At 34.6% G+C, this 18214-nt stretch overlaps 1 protein-coding gene across 1 annotated transcript in view; it reads left to right on the top strand.

Moving 5' to 3' along the window:
- The window catches only part of LOC128186987 (transcription factor SOX-5-like), a 47924-nt gene that overhangs the window by 22114 nt on the left and 7596 nt on the right, over nucleotides 1-18214 (top strand). The window contains exons 4-9 of the mRNA XM_052856989.1: nucleotides 8245-8762; nucleotides 8883-9051; nucleotides 9162-9332; nucleotides 9425-9530; nucleotides 9839-9981; nucleotides 10345-10532. Coding sequence (XP_052712949.1) covers nucleotides 8245-8762; nucleotides 8883-9051; nucleotides 9162-9332; nucleotides 9425-9530; nucleotides 9839-9981; nucleotides 10345-10532 — 1295 coding nt within the window. The remainder of the gene's footprint in view (nucleotides 1-8244; nucleotides 8763-8882; nucleotides 9052-9161; nucleotides 9333-9424; nucleotides 9531-9838; nucleotides 9982-10344; nucleotides 10533-18214) is intronic.

Here is an 18214-nt window from a genome sequence, read left to right as displayed (position 1 = left end):
TGCTTGGAAATGCCAGGTAATGCCAGAATTTCAGCAGAACAATTATATTTGTCAACAAGGTCCCAACAGAAGGCCCTGTTGTGGATGGATATAGCAGGAGCCAGGGAGCTTTGCAATGACTCTCAGTGTACAAGTTTGATTAAACTGAAGGGTACTCCAGAGTTTACCCACGGGTTCTTGAAAGGCAGAAGGGGAACATTTGGTAGTTTTAGGGTGCAAATGTAATCCTTTTCTTTTCTGCATCCTGTAGGAATAAAGCTTTTTATCAATGTCCAAACAATTCCAATTGATTAGAGCCTATGGATAAGGCATTGGCACCTACAATTTCAGCCCTTATCAATATCATTCATACAATAGGCTACTTTGTGCGTTCCCCCGTTTTTGTCGAAATTTCAAGTTCAAGAGAATGCATGTCTAACCTTTTAGGTTATCTCCAACTCTCCAAACAACAAAGAAAGTGAATTTACCTTAGATAAAATGTTACAGAATACCTGATTATACCTAGTGGGTTCAATTGAGAGGTGCCGGCAGGGCGATATATTACTTCTATAGAAAAGTCATCAGTAAGAGAAAGGTCTACATGCTTAGATCGGAACAAGGCCAAGCTCGTGAAAAAATGGGGAAAACTCTCGTAGCATGATTTGCTTTGTGGACCTTTTTTGTGTTTGAATTGATATCTAAGTCTGCTTTATGTCTTTTAATTAAAATTCTGTTCTGTGTTCCTCACTGACCCTATCCATTTACTTTGTTTAGCTGAGGCGGGTTCGGCGAAATAATCGTGGAGAGGTTAGGGTACCTGCACTAAAGGTCGTTTCACAAAACATATCCTCAAATCTACTTCAAACAATACCCCATAACTTGAAAGTTTACACATTGTAATGATGCCAGGCAGGGAGAATTTACGAGCGGCGTGAATGCCGGCATTGTTGTCTGTCCCCATTGTGGTGCTACAACAGCCTCCTTCTTTTGTTTTATGTCAGCTTAGCAAGGTCCGATGAACAAATATGGCAATCACTTGTGTTAAATTTCAGATTAAGGGCTTTTGAAACAAAAGTGAATATTGGATTTGTTTGAGTCAGTTTGAACAGCTCTCTTGTTTGCTGGCCTCTAGACAATAGGTTATCAATAAGTTGCAGCAAAAAAATTTCTTTTCTTGGCATTTCATTGTTAAATAGAAAAACAGTATTCCCTTTCTTCTGTGATAAAATGTGAACTACACTATACTTTAATAGCCATTGTGATCTCAAGTATACTGCACAAGTGCAGGTGCAGCAAACTGTTGCTTTTTGTTTCTTATTTTAGTGTGGCATTCCGAGCTGATTAGGAAACAATGGGAAAAAATATAAATAAAACGCTTTATTGTAAGAATTACCCACATAGCAATTAACCCATGAGGTGTTCTTCCAAAATAGCCTCAGTATCGAGCAAAAGGCTTTTCTTGTAGATAACTTAAGAAGACCAACACCATTAGAAAAATTTCACCCTTTCAAGTAGGTGAGATGACAATATACATTGAAGATATTCTATTGAAGTTTGGATACTTCTATTGACCATTCAAACAAGGCCTTCCTTGGCATAGAAAGGTAGAATGACCCAGAGAACTCTTTTACAAGAGAGAAAAGTCTATATATGATGGGATAGTCATGTGAACACAACAGGATTACTTGAGTTTGTGTCCTGGTCTTGGAGAAGAGTCCCTGTCTCTGGCTGGGGTGGGAGCGACCTTGTTCCTAATGCAAAAAGTACTTCCTAATGGTCTCAGGCAAGATCAGCTTGGAAAGTCCAAAGATAATTTGATAACCACAAACACTTTGAAAAATTGGTTAGAATCAGGAAAAAATTATTTAATTAGATCATTAATTACAAATGTCATAAGTTTTAATGGATCAAAATTCAAGTTGCTTGCTTTTTATTAATTTTTTTTGGTCAAAAGTTCTGGAATTTAAACTCTGAGTTCTAAAAATTGGAATATTTCTTTAAAAACTTCAAAAATATTTCTGTGTAGGTGTTTTGATAGTTCTAAATAGGGAATCAACTCCTCAAAAAAGAACAGAGGGATATCAAGTTCTGAACTGATGTATGGCTACCCAAGATGATGATAGGGTATGCAAGGTTGCTCAAGTTCGACTGTCACCTAATCTAAAGGCTGAGCCGGCCTGACAACTTGAGAACAATGAGGGGTGGGTAATTGGCCAGTTGGGTGCCTTGTTTAGCAATATTGTGATGGTGGGCAGGTAACAATAGACCAGATACAACAATAGCAGACTGTGGCGCAAACAATACACATTGTGTACTTACAATTCCTCTGAAGAGTAAGACTATCCCCCTTATTTTTACTCAATGCAGCAGGTACAATGGGGTATGATGATACTGTTGGTGCCAAGCTTAAGGGGAAAAAAAAGAGATATTTTATTTTATTATTATTGTAAAGGAAACAATTTATTACATCCACCGCATCCTGTTGAACCCCTTGATTTAAGAGAGTGTTGATTGGGGCCCCTCTATTGTACAGAGCGTATATAGCGGTATATGGATGGATTAACAAGGAAGGCTAAACAATAAGGATATTTTACAAGTGATACTGAAGATGGTCATTGTTAAACACACCATAATAGTCCAGGAGATATACCAATTCAAACAGCTTTTTTCATTCGCTTTTGAAATTTTAGTTTCATATAAAAATTTTCATTCTCAAGTTGTATTTGGAGTGTTAACAAATTGCCGAAATGCCGAGTAAGTACTAGAAACTTAATTTCTTTATTTTTTTTTTCTTGTAAGGAGAAACACTGAAACCCTATTTGTTCATTTTCTGAAAGGGGAATTTTTTGTTTGTTTCCATTTTTCTTAAACGTTTTTGGCTTGCTTAAGTATTACTTTCTACCCTCCAAGTCATTGTAACAATGAAGATGGTCAGACTACATTTACAGTTAGAAAATGGCTTGATGAGTACTTTTTGAAATCATTCTTTAGATTACAGTGATATATTTGGTGGGGATTTAGCCAATGAACTTCATTTGTACCAGAAAGTCCCAGGGGGCAAAGGGTACAACATATTAAGGTTTTCTCATTATTTTCTTTTCTTGTGCACCCCAAAACTGTTTTCCTTCCCCCAAACAATAGCAGGACAGGGCTCAGGAGCACTGTCTCACCCACATTAGCTTTCTGCCTGGTGCTTTTGCAATGATTAGGGGGGAATTGTTATATTTCTGCCATATGTTTTTCTCACTCTGGCGAAGATTAGGTGTAAAGAAGCATGCTAAAAGGGAGAACTCAAGCTATTGTAGCCAAAGCAAATTGTTTGGGGAATGGCTTGTTTTTTGTGTTTGTTGAACTGTTAATAATCTGCATAAAACAAAAAAAAGATTGGTAATCAGGATCAAGGATTGCCGGGCTCTCTGCTTTTATTAGGGCCATTTTGGAGATAGCCAAGTATCGGCCATTTCTCATGTCAGGGGAAAAATGTATTTTCATATCTAACTTAGGGGGTGGGAGGGGGGGGGGGGGGTTGGATTTTTCAAACAATTTCTATAGAATCTTTAATTGAATGATATATCAAGAGACTTGTTGGTACTTTGTGGTGTATTGGGAGCAGGATAGTGACAAGTTGAATGCTTTGGGTGCTGTCTAGAAGATCATTTGATAAGTCACAGAAGGAGTAATTGGTTGCTTCTGTTGAGTTTATCAAAATTCATAATCAACAATATCTTTGTAATTGGAAAAACAGGAAACCCCCAGAAAGTATATTACTATGAATAACAAGCGCAAACTCGAGGCTGGGCTGTCCCAGCCTACAAGTCCCTTGAAATAAGAAAATCGAAAATTAGCGGCATGTGTCCTAGCAAGTGTTTAATCATTTCCTGCACTTTAGCATCTAAGAAAGAAAAGCATCCAATCCAGCACAAAACAAGGGTGAAAAAATACAGCGGCAATTATCAGCCAAAAAAACAGTAACGAGGGCCTCAACACCTGCAGAAAGTGGTCATATCGCGAAAAGAAAAGAAAAACTGCCTTTTTGAAAATCTTACAATGATGATAACTATATGCAAAAATAGGGCTCGGGACGGTGTTTTGTGCTGCCTTCTCATCAAAAGGCTAAAACAAAAGCCACACACACTCTCGTTTCGACAATAGCGCGCCAAATTTGATAAGATTATCAAATCTTCTAAAAGATAATGTTATCTTAATGATGTGGAAATATTTGTTCAGATTTGAGAATTCCGTTTTTTTCCCATCTCGGGTTATTCATAAGGACCAGGTGCTTTGTAATAAGTCAGTATTACTTATTATTGAGTCTGCATCTTGTCTTTCTTTTTGGGGCGGATTTCCTCAGGCATTGTATGGAGTTAGGTTCCGCATCGGTAGAAAAAGTGATACATTGTGAAATATTTCAGTTTTTCTGCCAAATTGTGTTTTTTCTTTAGATCTTTAAATATGAAAAAAGTGACATAACTAATTCAGTAATTTATGGAAACTGATTGCAAATGAGGCGTGAATTTCCTCTGAATCCACAGTAGATATCATTTTCTATGGCAGCTATGGCACTGATGAACTCTGCATAACTTAGATTTATTCTCTTATCATGTTTTTTCATTTTCTTGCTCTAAGACAAAAATGGGATATCGAGTCACACCATTGACCCATAGAATGAGTGTTTCTTATTTTTGTTTTTTGTTTTTTTTTACTTTTGTGCAGTTTTACATTGTTATGTAAAACGATAAGTGCTCAAGTTTTCAAGAGCGACCAATGGGATGGGGAATCTTCAATTTTGAAATCCAGGAACATGTGTTGTTCATTTTGTACGTGTATTATGTATTGCTGCTTTGTTGAATTGATAGAGTATTATTTCTCAAACTGACAATGAAATTGTCAGAAAATGATTGTTTCACTCTGTTCACCCAGACGGCTTCTCAGTGTCTTCTATAGAGTCCATTTCCTGTAGAAAAAAATAACAAAGTATGAGGACTAAATTAAAAACGTATTTTCTCTAGCATTTTGTTTGCATTTAAGTTCACCTGTGTGGAAAATCATATTATTTGAGAATAGGAAGGTTAGAATATCAGTTAACACCAGCTGATGATGATATTCTGTCCGTACAAATTTTATGTTTTATATATCGCGAGTATAAGCACTGATTAGACTAACAGTTTCCTTTGTAAGAGCAAACAGAGAGAGCGAGCGGAGGAGTTTGATTCTATTTCTTTTTACTACTTCTTTAACAGTTCATCATCAGAATTAATTTGCACAATGTCTTTGATGCTGAATGACTAACGCCGGAGCAGCTAATAAGTTTCTGGTGGCATTGTGAAAATAATGAATTATAAAGCCAGCGAATTCACCACTAGCAGGTGTGAGCGAGGGGTGCAGGGTCTCTTGAAAGAATTCGACTTGCCACCAATTTTTAGTCACATCCCTTCGAAATATTAAGAACACATGAAGTTGATAATAACTTCGGCAGGCCTGGACCGTATAGAAGCATGCAGTGTCTTAATGCGCAGTTATAATTATCCTCAGAACAAAGCTTCGGGTCGCTCAAGCATGTGGAGAATATTTTTCTGAAAATTGCCTCCAGATTGGTAGATTTTGAAGAAAAAGTCATTGTTGATATTGTTTTCTTCCACTTCAGCCATATTAATGTCCTCCTAATTAGACTGCAGGCTGAATTGGTTTGTATGATTACAGAGACCCAGAGATATGTACAAAAACCTAATAATATACAGTAGGGTGCAGGATTTAAAATCAACTATTTTATTTATTTATAATATTCACAGTGTTATGTATAATTATATATATTTTTGGCATAAATACCATAAAACCTAGAATAATTAATTGATTTTACTGGTATGTTTTTAATGGTTTTTTCTGTCAGGAATACAGAAGAAATTATCAGAAAATTCAATTATTTTCTTTTTTAATCAGTAGTAATTGATACTAAAAGTTAATAGAAAATTAGAATATTTATTAATTATTATACTATGATTTATTTTCTTATTCTTTACTTTTCTCTTTTATTTTTGTTTTTTTTTTACTTTTACAACAGAAAATTTCTGTGCAGTGATTAATTCTATTTACCGGTAATAGTTTTCAATTTATGAGTATTTTATAACCCTGATAATTAACACAAAACAAAACATAAATTATTCAGATTGCAAGCAACATATATTAACTATAAAAAAAACTTTTAATGCGTTGTATGAATAAAGAAGGAGTGTTCTGTTCTTTATAAAAGTTTCACAGTAACACAAGAGGGAAGGAAAATAAGATATTGTCAGCTTTGCCTTTTGTCTGTCTGCAGGAGATAACAGATGAAAAAAATTGATTATACTTATTCAGGAATCCTTGTAAAACAAAATAACAAGCCAGATTCTATCTCCATCACCACAAATAAAAAAAAGGGGCAGCTTTATCGCATAGATTTTATAAGATGTTTGCAAATTCTGTCGTGGCAAGTCCTGACCCCATTGTTGCTTATATCAATCCCGCGATAAACTTCACAAGTGAAATGATCTGATGCGACTTTGAAACGAAGCGGATTTTTTCTCTTTTCAATCTCCTTTTTTCCCATCTTTCAATCATAAATCAGTTGTCTGTAAAATTGAAAAGATATATATGCATAAGAAACGTCCCTTGTATATTGTTGCAAAGGGGCACCCTACTGGTCGTAATCTATGGAGCCAAAGCGTTGGTGTGTGGAGAAATGGCATAAGTTAAATATCTTGAATGGTTAGCATAGGTTCCTTCATCACTTAGCTGTAATTCCAGGCACAATTAGATTAGTATCAAACCCATTGATGTGTGCTGCAATTGAATGTCTCAGATTTTTGGTTAAGATTGGAATGTCACACAGAAATGCAATAGGATGAGAGACAAGTGTTGAAAAGTTTTTAGAGCCTTTAATATACTATTCATTTCTATCCAAGAAAATTTAAAAGTTAAATTTAAAGTATCTATTATATTTTCCACTCAAAATGGCCATTTGAGTTTGAATCTATAGTTTATAGTAATAGATTAACTGGGGTCTGAATGGAATTCTAAGTAAAGAGTAAATTCTGCCAATATCAATTTGTCTGATGGATCTGAAAAGGCAGAAAAGGGATGCAAATCTAGCATTTAATTGGCAAAGATGGTAACAGCAGCCTTTTTATTGAGAGTCTTGTTTGAGGAAGGTGTCCTCAGATTACTTTTGGAGAATAAATCTTCCCAAAATCTTTTATAGGGGGGTACTCAATTGCAGTCCTTCACTCTCTCAAAATTATCTGCTGAAATATCAGTTACTTGCATAATTTTATGATCCCAAAATTCCTGTGATCAAGATTAACGAAAAAGCATATTTTATGATAAAAATTTCTCTTTTTACACAAACTTGCATTTTATCATATTACACAAAGAATTGCATTAAAATTTCATTTTGAGGCCTATTAAACAGACTTTTTTGACTGTTGATAAAGTGAAATTTATTTTTGGTCGAAGGCTGAGAATAAATCGGAGTGACTGTAATGATTCCTTTATGACCAGGCAGTGGAGTTTTTCGACAGAGTTATTCCCCCTCCTGACACGGTGTGCAGATTGAGTGATGAAGCCGAAGGTCAAGCTAACACTTCAGCACAGACAGAAATAAATTGTTTTTTCCTCTCTTCTACAAATGGTACAGGAGATCGCTTTCTGATACCGATCACAATTGCTGCTATTCACACCCAAATCTAAGCAGAAAATCATCATGTTTTTGCAGGCCCTAATTACAGCTTTGCTGTCATTCCCAACAGAAGATAGCAGTGTGTGTGATGTTTCCTGCCTATAGTAAAGTCATCACAGTTTAATGTACCCAGTGCTATGTTCCATACTTCTGGTTTCTTAGACTGCAATATCTTATCAGGGAAAAATAAAAATGATTAATCTTTGTCTACTGTTTTTTTATTGTTGGGGAAGCTGTCATAACTGTGCTGGGAAAATTCAAGGGAATGCATATTTCTCTTCCTCAATTTTTCAAGTTCCGTGGCAAGAATAGATAATAACAATACGGTTTTATGGTAGGCCCTCTTTTCTAAGTGGCCACTTGCAAGGTGTTGATATAGTTTGATAACAGACCACACACTAAATAGAAGCCATTATCCCTCTTCCAAATAGGAAGGAAATCCCTTTGTTTTCATATTTTAAATGTGACAAAAAGATATTCATGTCAATCTAGAGAAAATCAAATGCTCAAGTGGGTCTAATGTCACTGAGTTTCATTTTTATTTTGTTTTTCAGTCTCTGGCAGTGAAAACAATATCTCCCATGCATCATCCAAAAGCTCATCCCCCATCAGTATGGACAGTCGACCACAGCAGCTGTCTCCAGTTCTCTCCCCTTACCACCATGGCTCCCCACGATCTCAACCCTCACCCAACCTCCGAAAGGGGAGCCCACCCACCGCCACCTCCCCCCACAGCTGGGGTGGCCCCCTGAATCAGGAAATCCCTCTCAATCTGACCAAACCCAGGGGATTCAAAATTGAAAAAATGGAGGAATTTTTCTGTTCGCCCGAGAAACATGAAGATCGCAACACCAAGACACCACCTCCAGCCCACGCTCACAGCAAACGTCAAGTGGCCTCTCCGGTCACCACCCCCACCTCAGAGATCGGGCCGTTCGGATCAGGAATCCGACTGCCGCTGGGTTTTCCACAGTATCCCTTTATGATGGCCAATCCAATGGTCACATCAATGCTGAGTGGAATGAGTCATCATGGAATGATGAACGGAAAATCACATCCAGATCTCGACAAGGTAAATTCACTTGCAATTCATCTTTGGAAAAATAGAGGAGAAAAAAATGAAATGTTTACTGAAAACTATTATAGGTTTCCTATCAAGTGAGTGACAAATTTTCTTGCTTCTTTGTTTTAGGAGTCGATGGTGCAGGAGGTGTTGGCGCGTCAGCTGTCTCATTCAATGACCGGCCCTGTGTTCCCGGGGCTGCCCCTCCCTCTTTACTCCCACGCTGCTATGTCCTCCATCCCTCAAATGTCTGCCATGAAGGAGCGGTCAGAGAGCTCAGCAGAAGACAGCCAATCAGGTTTGATCTTAGAAAACCCACTACCTTGATATTACTCCAACTCTTTATTTTTTTTTCTCTCCATTTTCCTGCATATTTTTTAAATGGAGTTTTATTTGATATTTTTGCAGGAAAAATGTTCGGTGCTAAAATAATCCGTTCCCAGAAAGAAAAGAATGAAGCAGGCAAACCCCATATTAAGAGACCAATGAATGCATTTATGGTGTGGGCCAGAGAGGAAAGAAGGAAGATCCTGAAAGCATGTCCAGATATGCACAATTCTAACATCAGCAAAATCTTAGGTAGGCTGAAAGAAGAGAGCAATAGTCTAAGGGGGATAACTGGCATACAGGCTATAGACACAGAGTTTCACTGGGTCTTTTTATTTTTAAAGGTGCCAAATGGAAAGCCATGACCAATGCAGAGAAACAGCCATACTATGAAGAACAAAGCCGGCTCAGCAAACTTCACATGGAAAAGCATCCTGATTACCGCTACAGGCAAGTGATATTTCAACAGTTACTGATTTCAAGCTATTAGTACATGTACTGCAAAAACCAGAAACTCTTCCAGTGAATGAAGTATCTGTGATACGAAACACTCATGTAAAAAACAATTGAACTTTTAACCATTTATAGGCAAAATCAAAAACTCTACCAGAGAATGAAGTATTTTTGATGTTACACACTAATGTAAAAAACAATTGAACTTTTACCATTCTTGGCAAAATCAGTAACTTTGCCAACGAATGAAGTTTTTTGGATATGACACACCAATGTAAAAAACAATTGAACTTTTACCATTATAGGCCTCGTCCCAAACGTACCTGTATTGTGGATGGTAAAAAGCTGAGGATATCCGAATACAAGGCTCTGATGAGGTCCCGCAGACAGGATATTCGTCGAGTCTGGTATGGGGATTCCCACACCACTTACGTGGAAGGACTCATGGGTGAGTGGATATCAGGGATTGGGGGGCTCAAGAGTGGCTCAACTTTTCGGAGCTGGTAGATGCTAGGTTTGGTGTCAGGGGGTGACACGACTCTCTAATACTGAATCAATAATGGATCAGAATTGATACTTCCAATCTATTTTACTCTACTTGAAATTTTGAATATCTAGCACTGGTTTTTGAACAATGCAGTGTTATACTAAATCATGTGCATGAAATGCCAATTGTCAAATCAATTGATATAATTGCAGGAATAGTATGCCCAGTCTGCAAAATGAACAATATTTTTTGTGAATCTCTTAAAAACAGGTACTTGATCATTGAGCCAATTAAACAAAAAATAATTGTTTTTTTGTGTTTCAGGCGAAAATGGCACTTCTTCCTCCTATGATCCTTCAAGACCCTCTCTCCATCCCAATGGGATCCACACAAGTGCAAACGGTTCGTCCGTCAATGGCTTCCCTGGCAACAAGGAGGATGACCTAGATAATTGCAGTGATGAAGAACTCAGTGATATGATGGACCAATCGTCAGACAACAGCCTCGATTCCGTGCCGTATTCAAATCATGTATCCAACACTAGCATGAACCACCCCCATGTGGCTATGTCATAGTCTGAAAAACTTCCAGGAAAATAAAGGGCGGGAATAAACTGAACAAAAAATGGCAGCATTTTTTTCAAACTTTGTTCACAAGTGATGCCGTTTGTATATATGTTTAAATGTGTACATAAAGACGCTTTTCAAGCGAGACTTTCAACAAGAAATGTCCTCTCATTTTGGGATCAGCTTTCGGTTATCGAGAGTGAAGCCACTGTGTGTGCACATCTACGCAAATTTGTCTTGTGCTTGTTTTATACAAGTCAGTCATAGTTTGATTTGGTGCTCAAAAGAGTCACTTAAATCTAGACTTGTACAGGTCGTCTCTGTTAGTTATTTGCATGTAAATATATATGTATATATGTACGACAGGTTTGTAGAGAACACTACAGGGAGTTACCAATGAATGCTAGAGGACTGTAACCACATATCTCTGTTGTGAATTTAGTGCTGTCTTGTAAAATAGAGCAAAAACAGCTTATTACGCAAATGTAAAAGAATGTGCTTATTTCATGTATAGGATATGGTTGCTATGACGACGTCCGCAGTTGGGACAATTTTTTTTGTATACTATTATGTTATTGATTATTATTATTAATGTTAGATAAATTTTATTATTATTCTATTATTCATGTGTTATATACGATTATACATCAGAAATATAGTCAAGGAAGTTCGACGTTAGGACCAAATCCATTTGTTCATGCACTGCCTGTTACGAGCTTATAACCACACAGGGTCCAACTATTGTCATCCAGGTTTTATTGTGTTAATTTTTCCCCTTGCTGGGAGTGTTATAGACACAAAAATAGAATTCCTTTTGTCATTTTACTCATGTTTCCTTGAGAAGGTGCGCATTTTTCCATTTGTCGAGACGTATTTTATCTATTGTTCATTAAAAATTGTTTTTTTCCTGCATCATGTCATACCCCTGTCTGTAATAAAACTTGTTTTAGGACCTAGTTTATTTTTTTAATTTGATTTTTTTTAATCATCTTTTGTACCTTTATCACAAAAACAGAATTCAAAAAGCAATTTAAAAAACTTGTGCATGCATTTTACAAAATTGAAATTAAAAAGCTGGACATTTATAATACAGACATTTGAAGGTTAAGTTGGCTTCATTATAAATCTTACCATATTCTAGTGTCAATGAATTGTTTGCACGTCTTTTTGGTGGCATAAAAGGACATGCAAATCTGATCCACGTCAGAAAGACGCAAGTAATAGTAGGTTTTTATATGCTATTTTGTATGGGCTTCCGTTTTCAAAGCTTTCACAAATACATTACAGGAATATTGTTGATATCTAAGGTTAAACACACATTAACAGTGATTTATTAAGCATAAAATCCTTGGTTAGGATAATGGAAGGGATAATATTAATCCTACAGATTTCTTCACAAAGCTTCAAAAATATGCCCCTGTCAACCCAACCTATTGTTAATAAAATTGGCTATTAAGATGTCTTGAAGATGTTGGGTCTTTGGATAATAAAGAAGTCGCTTTAATTGATTGACTTTTGCTGGACCCCTCTATGCCTTTTAAACTTCCTAATGTACTTTTTAGGCCTGAAGTCGATCCCTTATTTAGTATTGTGTACTTTTGATGTAATTTTTCTGTTAATGATAAACAACTTTTATTGTGACAGACAGAACCCATTTTAAAGCCCTTTATTTATATATTCATTTGCTCATTTTATGCCATAATAAAGTAATACGCTGCTTATACCATTTTTTTTATGATGAAATCTGGGTCTCTTTTTTTTTATTTGTTATTTATGAAAACCGACAATTATCCTTTTGAAATGAACACTGTATTGGCATTCAATAGCAAAATGATTTTTGTATTTCGTGGGATATGCTTAGGTGTACCTGTACTCATGATAACTGACCAACAATAATGTTCCGTGCCAATGTTTATGTTTTTGTTGTAGATTCTGTTACCGTTCTTTTTTTTTAGTCGGTTTTTTCGCAAGAAAATTTACCCTGGTCACATGACATGTCTCTAGAGGTCACATGACATGAGTAGTCTTCCAATGAAAGCTGACAATATACCCAAGTCATTATATATGTATAAATCGAGGAATTCTGTACATGTAGCCCCAGTAGTGTTCAGTTTCTTATTGTTAGAAGTTTTCTTTGTTCTCTGGTGAAAAAAAGGGGGAAAAATATGGGAACAAGAATCAGAATTAATTGATGTTAAATTGGTTAACACTTGTGAAATCGGAAAAGATCGATTTTTCCCCCAGCTGAATTTTGTGAATGTTAATGAGGGAGACATTAAATATAGATATTCATTGTGATGTTGTGAGGGGTACCCCCTTAAAGTGCTTGTCTGAAATATGCTAGTCATAGTGATAAAAGCAGTGGAATTATTCTTGTGTCACACTGGTGGAATTTTTTGTCAGATATATTTTAGTTGTTTCTTTTCTTCTTCTTTTTTTTTGTCCAATATCAGGACGATATTTGTTATAAAAATGAAAATGTTACCAGACTTGGCCTTTGTTAGTTTGGCCCTATGCATTTTTTTTTGTTATGAAAATGATATTTGTGGGTAAAATCTTTATAAACTACGGTACATGTACTCGAAATATTCTTACCATATAGTAGATGACAGCCTTTAAAAAGGCTACATTAACAATTGTACGACCACCTTTGTGGTCCCAACCTAGAACATCTGTACTGACCAATTATTTTCTTTGTTACAAATTAACATACAACTGATGCGATGAATTCGTCCAATATTTAGCCATGGTAGATAAGTTATAGATTTGATAATTCTGATTATTTGTGACTTCAGATTAATGAAATAAAACTGATTATTAACTGAACTTCACTTTTATTGTTTTGTTTGATGTGAAAGTTTAAATATTTCTTGGCTTAATTGAGGACAGATGATGAAAATGGTTGCTACTGACTGAATGAATGCAGAAATTGTCCTCATAGACTTTAAATATACAGTAAAGGTTGTTCATTAAGAACACAAATAATTATACAGTGAAATCATGAATATAGCAAAGTTTTCTTTACGCCCTGAACAAAACTTTGTACAAATCAGGACAAAATTTTACAGTTATAACAAACTCGGATGAAATATTAATTTTTTGATTGTAGAGGAAAAAATAGATTAACAAAATTTACATAATTTATGATTACATAATGAACTCCTCATAGTGTTAAATGTTTTAATGTTAACTTTGTTGATTGAAAGAATTATTTCCCCATATTATCCAATGTGATAATTTTGGTTTCTATTAAAAAGAATAGTCTTTTATCTAGTGCCCCACTGAGCACTTAGGGTAGCCATGCATGTACAAGAAATCATTGAATTTCAAATTTAATTCACTTATTATAATGCCGTAATCTTTTAAAAAAAGATACAATGTATTTCGAATATAGCGAATTAAATCTACTGGACCCTAGAACTTCACTATGTAACTGATTTTTTACTGTATAAGAGAATATTCATTTCACTCAGTATTTGTTTCCTTAATTTCTTAAGAAATATGATAATGTTACTACAGCTACTGACGACACCAAATTAAATTAAATTTGTAAAAGATTCATGATTAAATTTGAATATTTAAACTGTCCACCTATGAGCATACACATTCCTTCAATGTTAACAAAAAAATGCCTTCAACAGCATTATGAGGCAGTGTTCAGTTTGGTAAGTCAGTCGCCATGTTTATTCAAATTCATATTATAATAAATAATGTGTAAACAAATTAATGGTGTTTTTTGGGTTGACTTTGTCTTGATTTTTCCGTGATTGAAGAAAGCATGGCTACATTGAGAGCATGGACTGCACAAACAAACACTAGACTTCCAAATAATTGTAGCTAGTAGACAATTCATGGATGAAAATATTGGCTGTTCCATCTTTGCAATGTATCGTCGGACAATAACAATAATTTATGTAATTTTACTCACTTTATATTAAGGATATTTGAAGAGAGATGCAGAGAGAGGGATGTAAATACCTATTATAAATTAAACAAAATAATGCCGTCTGTGGTGATTCATATGGGCTATAAGGGTAGAAGTCGTTAAGCTTTGTTATTAATAAGTAAAGAAAGAAAACCTTGTTGTTTTTAAGATCTTTAGAAACCTCAGCAATATCGCAGATTACATGATAAGAGAGATAACTCCAAATTAAAAACTTCCAAAGGTAGAATACAAGGCAAAAAAAAAAAGTTGAATAATTCTTGACACTCTCGTTTCTTGGAATTCCTTTCACAGCTTATTTGTGTTTAATTTCATCAATGCTATTTTCTCAGAATGAAAGCTGATATTACATACACTATTCTCTTTTCCATCTTAGTTTCTTTTCAAAGCTGGTTGCATTAAATTAATTCAGCAGATTTTGTTCATATGTGTGTGTTTACTGGTACACAGTGTAGATCAACAAGTCTCTGCCTTAATCTTACATCACTGTCCTGCTATATAATGGAGATTGGAAACTGGTGGCATATTTTATATTCCTCTGTCTGTAAATAAAATTAATATTTGACTTTTACTTTGGAACCAATTATCAAAGTAAACTCTTCCAAGTTTCCATGCACATTAAACTATCAACCAAAGGCACTTGGTTTCTGTTATAAACATGATAAAAGTTCACCATTTTTTTAAATAAATTTCAGAAACAGGTTAATGCATTTACAAATATACTCTGATCATAATGAAAGAGCTTGTCTAAGACATTTTCTTTAAGGTTTTTTAAATTTTTAAATAATTCAAATAACTTCCCAAATGAGATTACACAACATATGTTACAAGTACAATTATAAACCGAATTACTGGTAAATTAAATAAAAATAACTTAATCGTATTGTTCACAACACAACTTGGTCAAGTTTGAAGCATTTGTATTAATAAATAAATATATTTTTCATGATCTCCCTCTCTCTCTCTCTCTCTCTCATTGACATTTGTTCACTTATGCATACAAGGACTTCTTACGTTCTGCCGTGCAGGTTTGTCATAAAGGTAAGGACTCTCATTTATTACACAGAAAAATTTCTTACATGTACTACCACCCTTGTCAACTGTTTAAGTATGTGTATCAGGTTACCATACAAGCACTTGACTTTCAACCAAACATTTTCAGTTTTTGATACTTCTCCTCTACTTACATTATTTTAAGTATTTAATTTGCACACGTAGCTTATTCTTTTTTATAGAGGGGGTATTTTCGCAATCTAAGTGCCAATATTATGAGAGAGAGAGAGAGAGAGAGAGAGAGAGAGAGAGAGAGAGTTGCCTCCCTGGACGCATTTCTATATTTTAAATTTCGCGGGTGATTTCCGTATAAAAATGCCTCCAACATACGAGTGCACTCATAATACAAGATGGCGGTCAGCTGCATGGTAAGAACGTAAACATTTATTTATGTAACCCATTTACGTATTTTATTGGCATTATTTTCCCTTAAAAATGAATTAGATAAGTAAGGTGAGATTTATATGTAAACAGTGTATGTATTTGGATACTCAACTAAGTGATTTTAATTGAGAAATATTGCTAAACACAGCACAATCCTTCGTCTTTGAATACACTGCTTTATTGTTTTTCAAGGTCGATGCAGGTTTTTCAGTAGGAAATATCACGTTGTCATGATTGATAATGAAGGAAACATTCTTGATTTTGTAATTTTTTGGTATGGACATTTTTTTCTTTGAGGGGATAAAAATAATACGGCAATATTCTTCCTGCGAAGTGGTCAATGTTTCGATAGTTTTTTGTAAATAAATGTTGAATAAAAATCCCACAAGCCTCTGATTTGTCATGCACAGTTAATATCAGTGAACAAAATTTATGTATACACAGTATATTTCATAGAATCATAACAAACAATTGCCTCATAATCTTTAGTAATCATGGTACAATGATCGAACTATGCAGACAAACAGGATGTACTTTTAATAGTGTTAATTTATTTAAATTCATGAATTAGGAAGACAGATTTGTATACAAACTCAAATAAGTTGCATTGGTCTGTGTTTTAGATGAAACTTTTTATTATTTAGTTTTATTTTTTATTTCTATTTCATAATATTCAGCTGTCCTTTTTCCTTTGTTCTGATATCAGAGTTTTACTAAAAGATTTTAACAAGCAAATAATTGTTTTGTTTTCTTTTTTTATTTTTGTTTTGTACATTCTTAAGATTAGTTAGAGATTTGCGCATTATTTATCTGTGTAGCAGTGAATTCTTCTATTATCACATAGTGTTATAAAGAAAAGTCGCATTTGCTAACTGACCCCATTTTTTGGAGGTGTGCCGCTATCTCACCACTGATTGGTCTATTTCGTGGAGGTGTGTTTGATGTTTACATAAAAGTTCACTCACATGTCTTTCTTATCAGCAGTGTGTAAATATTTTTGTAGATATATACCTGTACTCTGCATCATATTGATGGGGAAAATATGACAACATTCCTTTAATATTTCAAAATGATATGTACCATATGAGTTATTCTTAAAGGAGTATAGATTTGTATAGAAAGAATGATTTTACCGTGACCAGGCTACACTCAGATAACAGGTTAAACCGGGTCCGTAGGACATCTGTCATTTTAACGATAGAACTTTCAATCTAAGACTTGTAGTGTAAAAGATTCATTTTGTGTTGTCAATTATTGTTCAATGAATTGGATCAAGGTTTAGTATATTTTGATGATCATCTGATTTTCTTGATGTGGTAAATTTGACAACCATAAAATACTGTAAACGTACTACATTTGGCTGTGTATTCTATTTAGCGCTTTTGGCGGAATGCAGGTTCCGCTAATTCAAGTACATCGCTAAATGCCATGCATAAAAATACCGGTAGTCACATTCAGGAATACGCTAATTATAATCCACGCCAACTTGTTCAAAAAGTCATTTCTGCAAAATATCGTACATGCCAAATATAATACGTTTACAGTACTGTATATGTAAATATAACGCTTAAGCAGCTTTTCATTTTGGCTATGCAATAATGCCATATACATGTATCCAGATCTCTTGGTTGTGAACTACATGTACTAATACTAGCAATTAGTTAAATATAAAATTAACTTATTAAATGTTCAAAGTATTTAATTTTATATGCACATAGCTTTTTTTTGTGTAAATTATGTTTATTTTCAATAGTGCTATAGTTGTATTAAATTGTTGAATGTTGAGCATTTCACATCCCTTTTCTTGTCCAAAGAATAGATGGAAATAATAGATAAGAGATATAAATATACATACATGTAATGTATTACTTTACGAAAGTGTATATAAAAAGTAATATTTTTAAATTGCCTAGGTTACCTGTGAAGGTTCTTTTTGTCAAAATTTTCAGAGCAATGAGAGCATACTAAAAACTTATTAATTGAGCATTCATCAAATGAAAAAAAATATCATATTATTTGCATGTAAAATGAGGCCATGTAGAATGATACTAATTGAAATAATTCAGATTTATATACTAATTAACTAAATCATTTCCATTTGTGAAATGAGAATAAATTTGTGGATAGATTGATGATGGATTTATTCTGACTCTTGGCTTGAGAAACAAATTTAAAACTGCTCATCAATCACCAAGTATGGTAGGAGGGTTGATCCAAAAGACTTTAGTAATGCCACAAATTCGATAAA

This window comes from Crassostrea angulata, chromosome 1, assembly GCF_025612915.1.
Source record: "Crassostrea angulata isolate pt1a10 chromosome 1, ASM2561291v2, whole genome shotgun sequence".
NCBI lineage: Eukaryota > Metazoa > Mollusca > Bivalvia > Ostreida > Ostreidae > Magallana > Magallana angulata.
The sequence above is the reverse complement of the archived record's forward strand: the minus strand, read 5'-3'. Positions and strand labels throughout refer to the sequence as shown.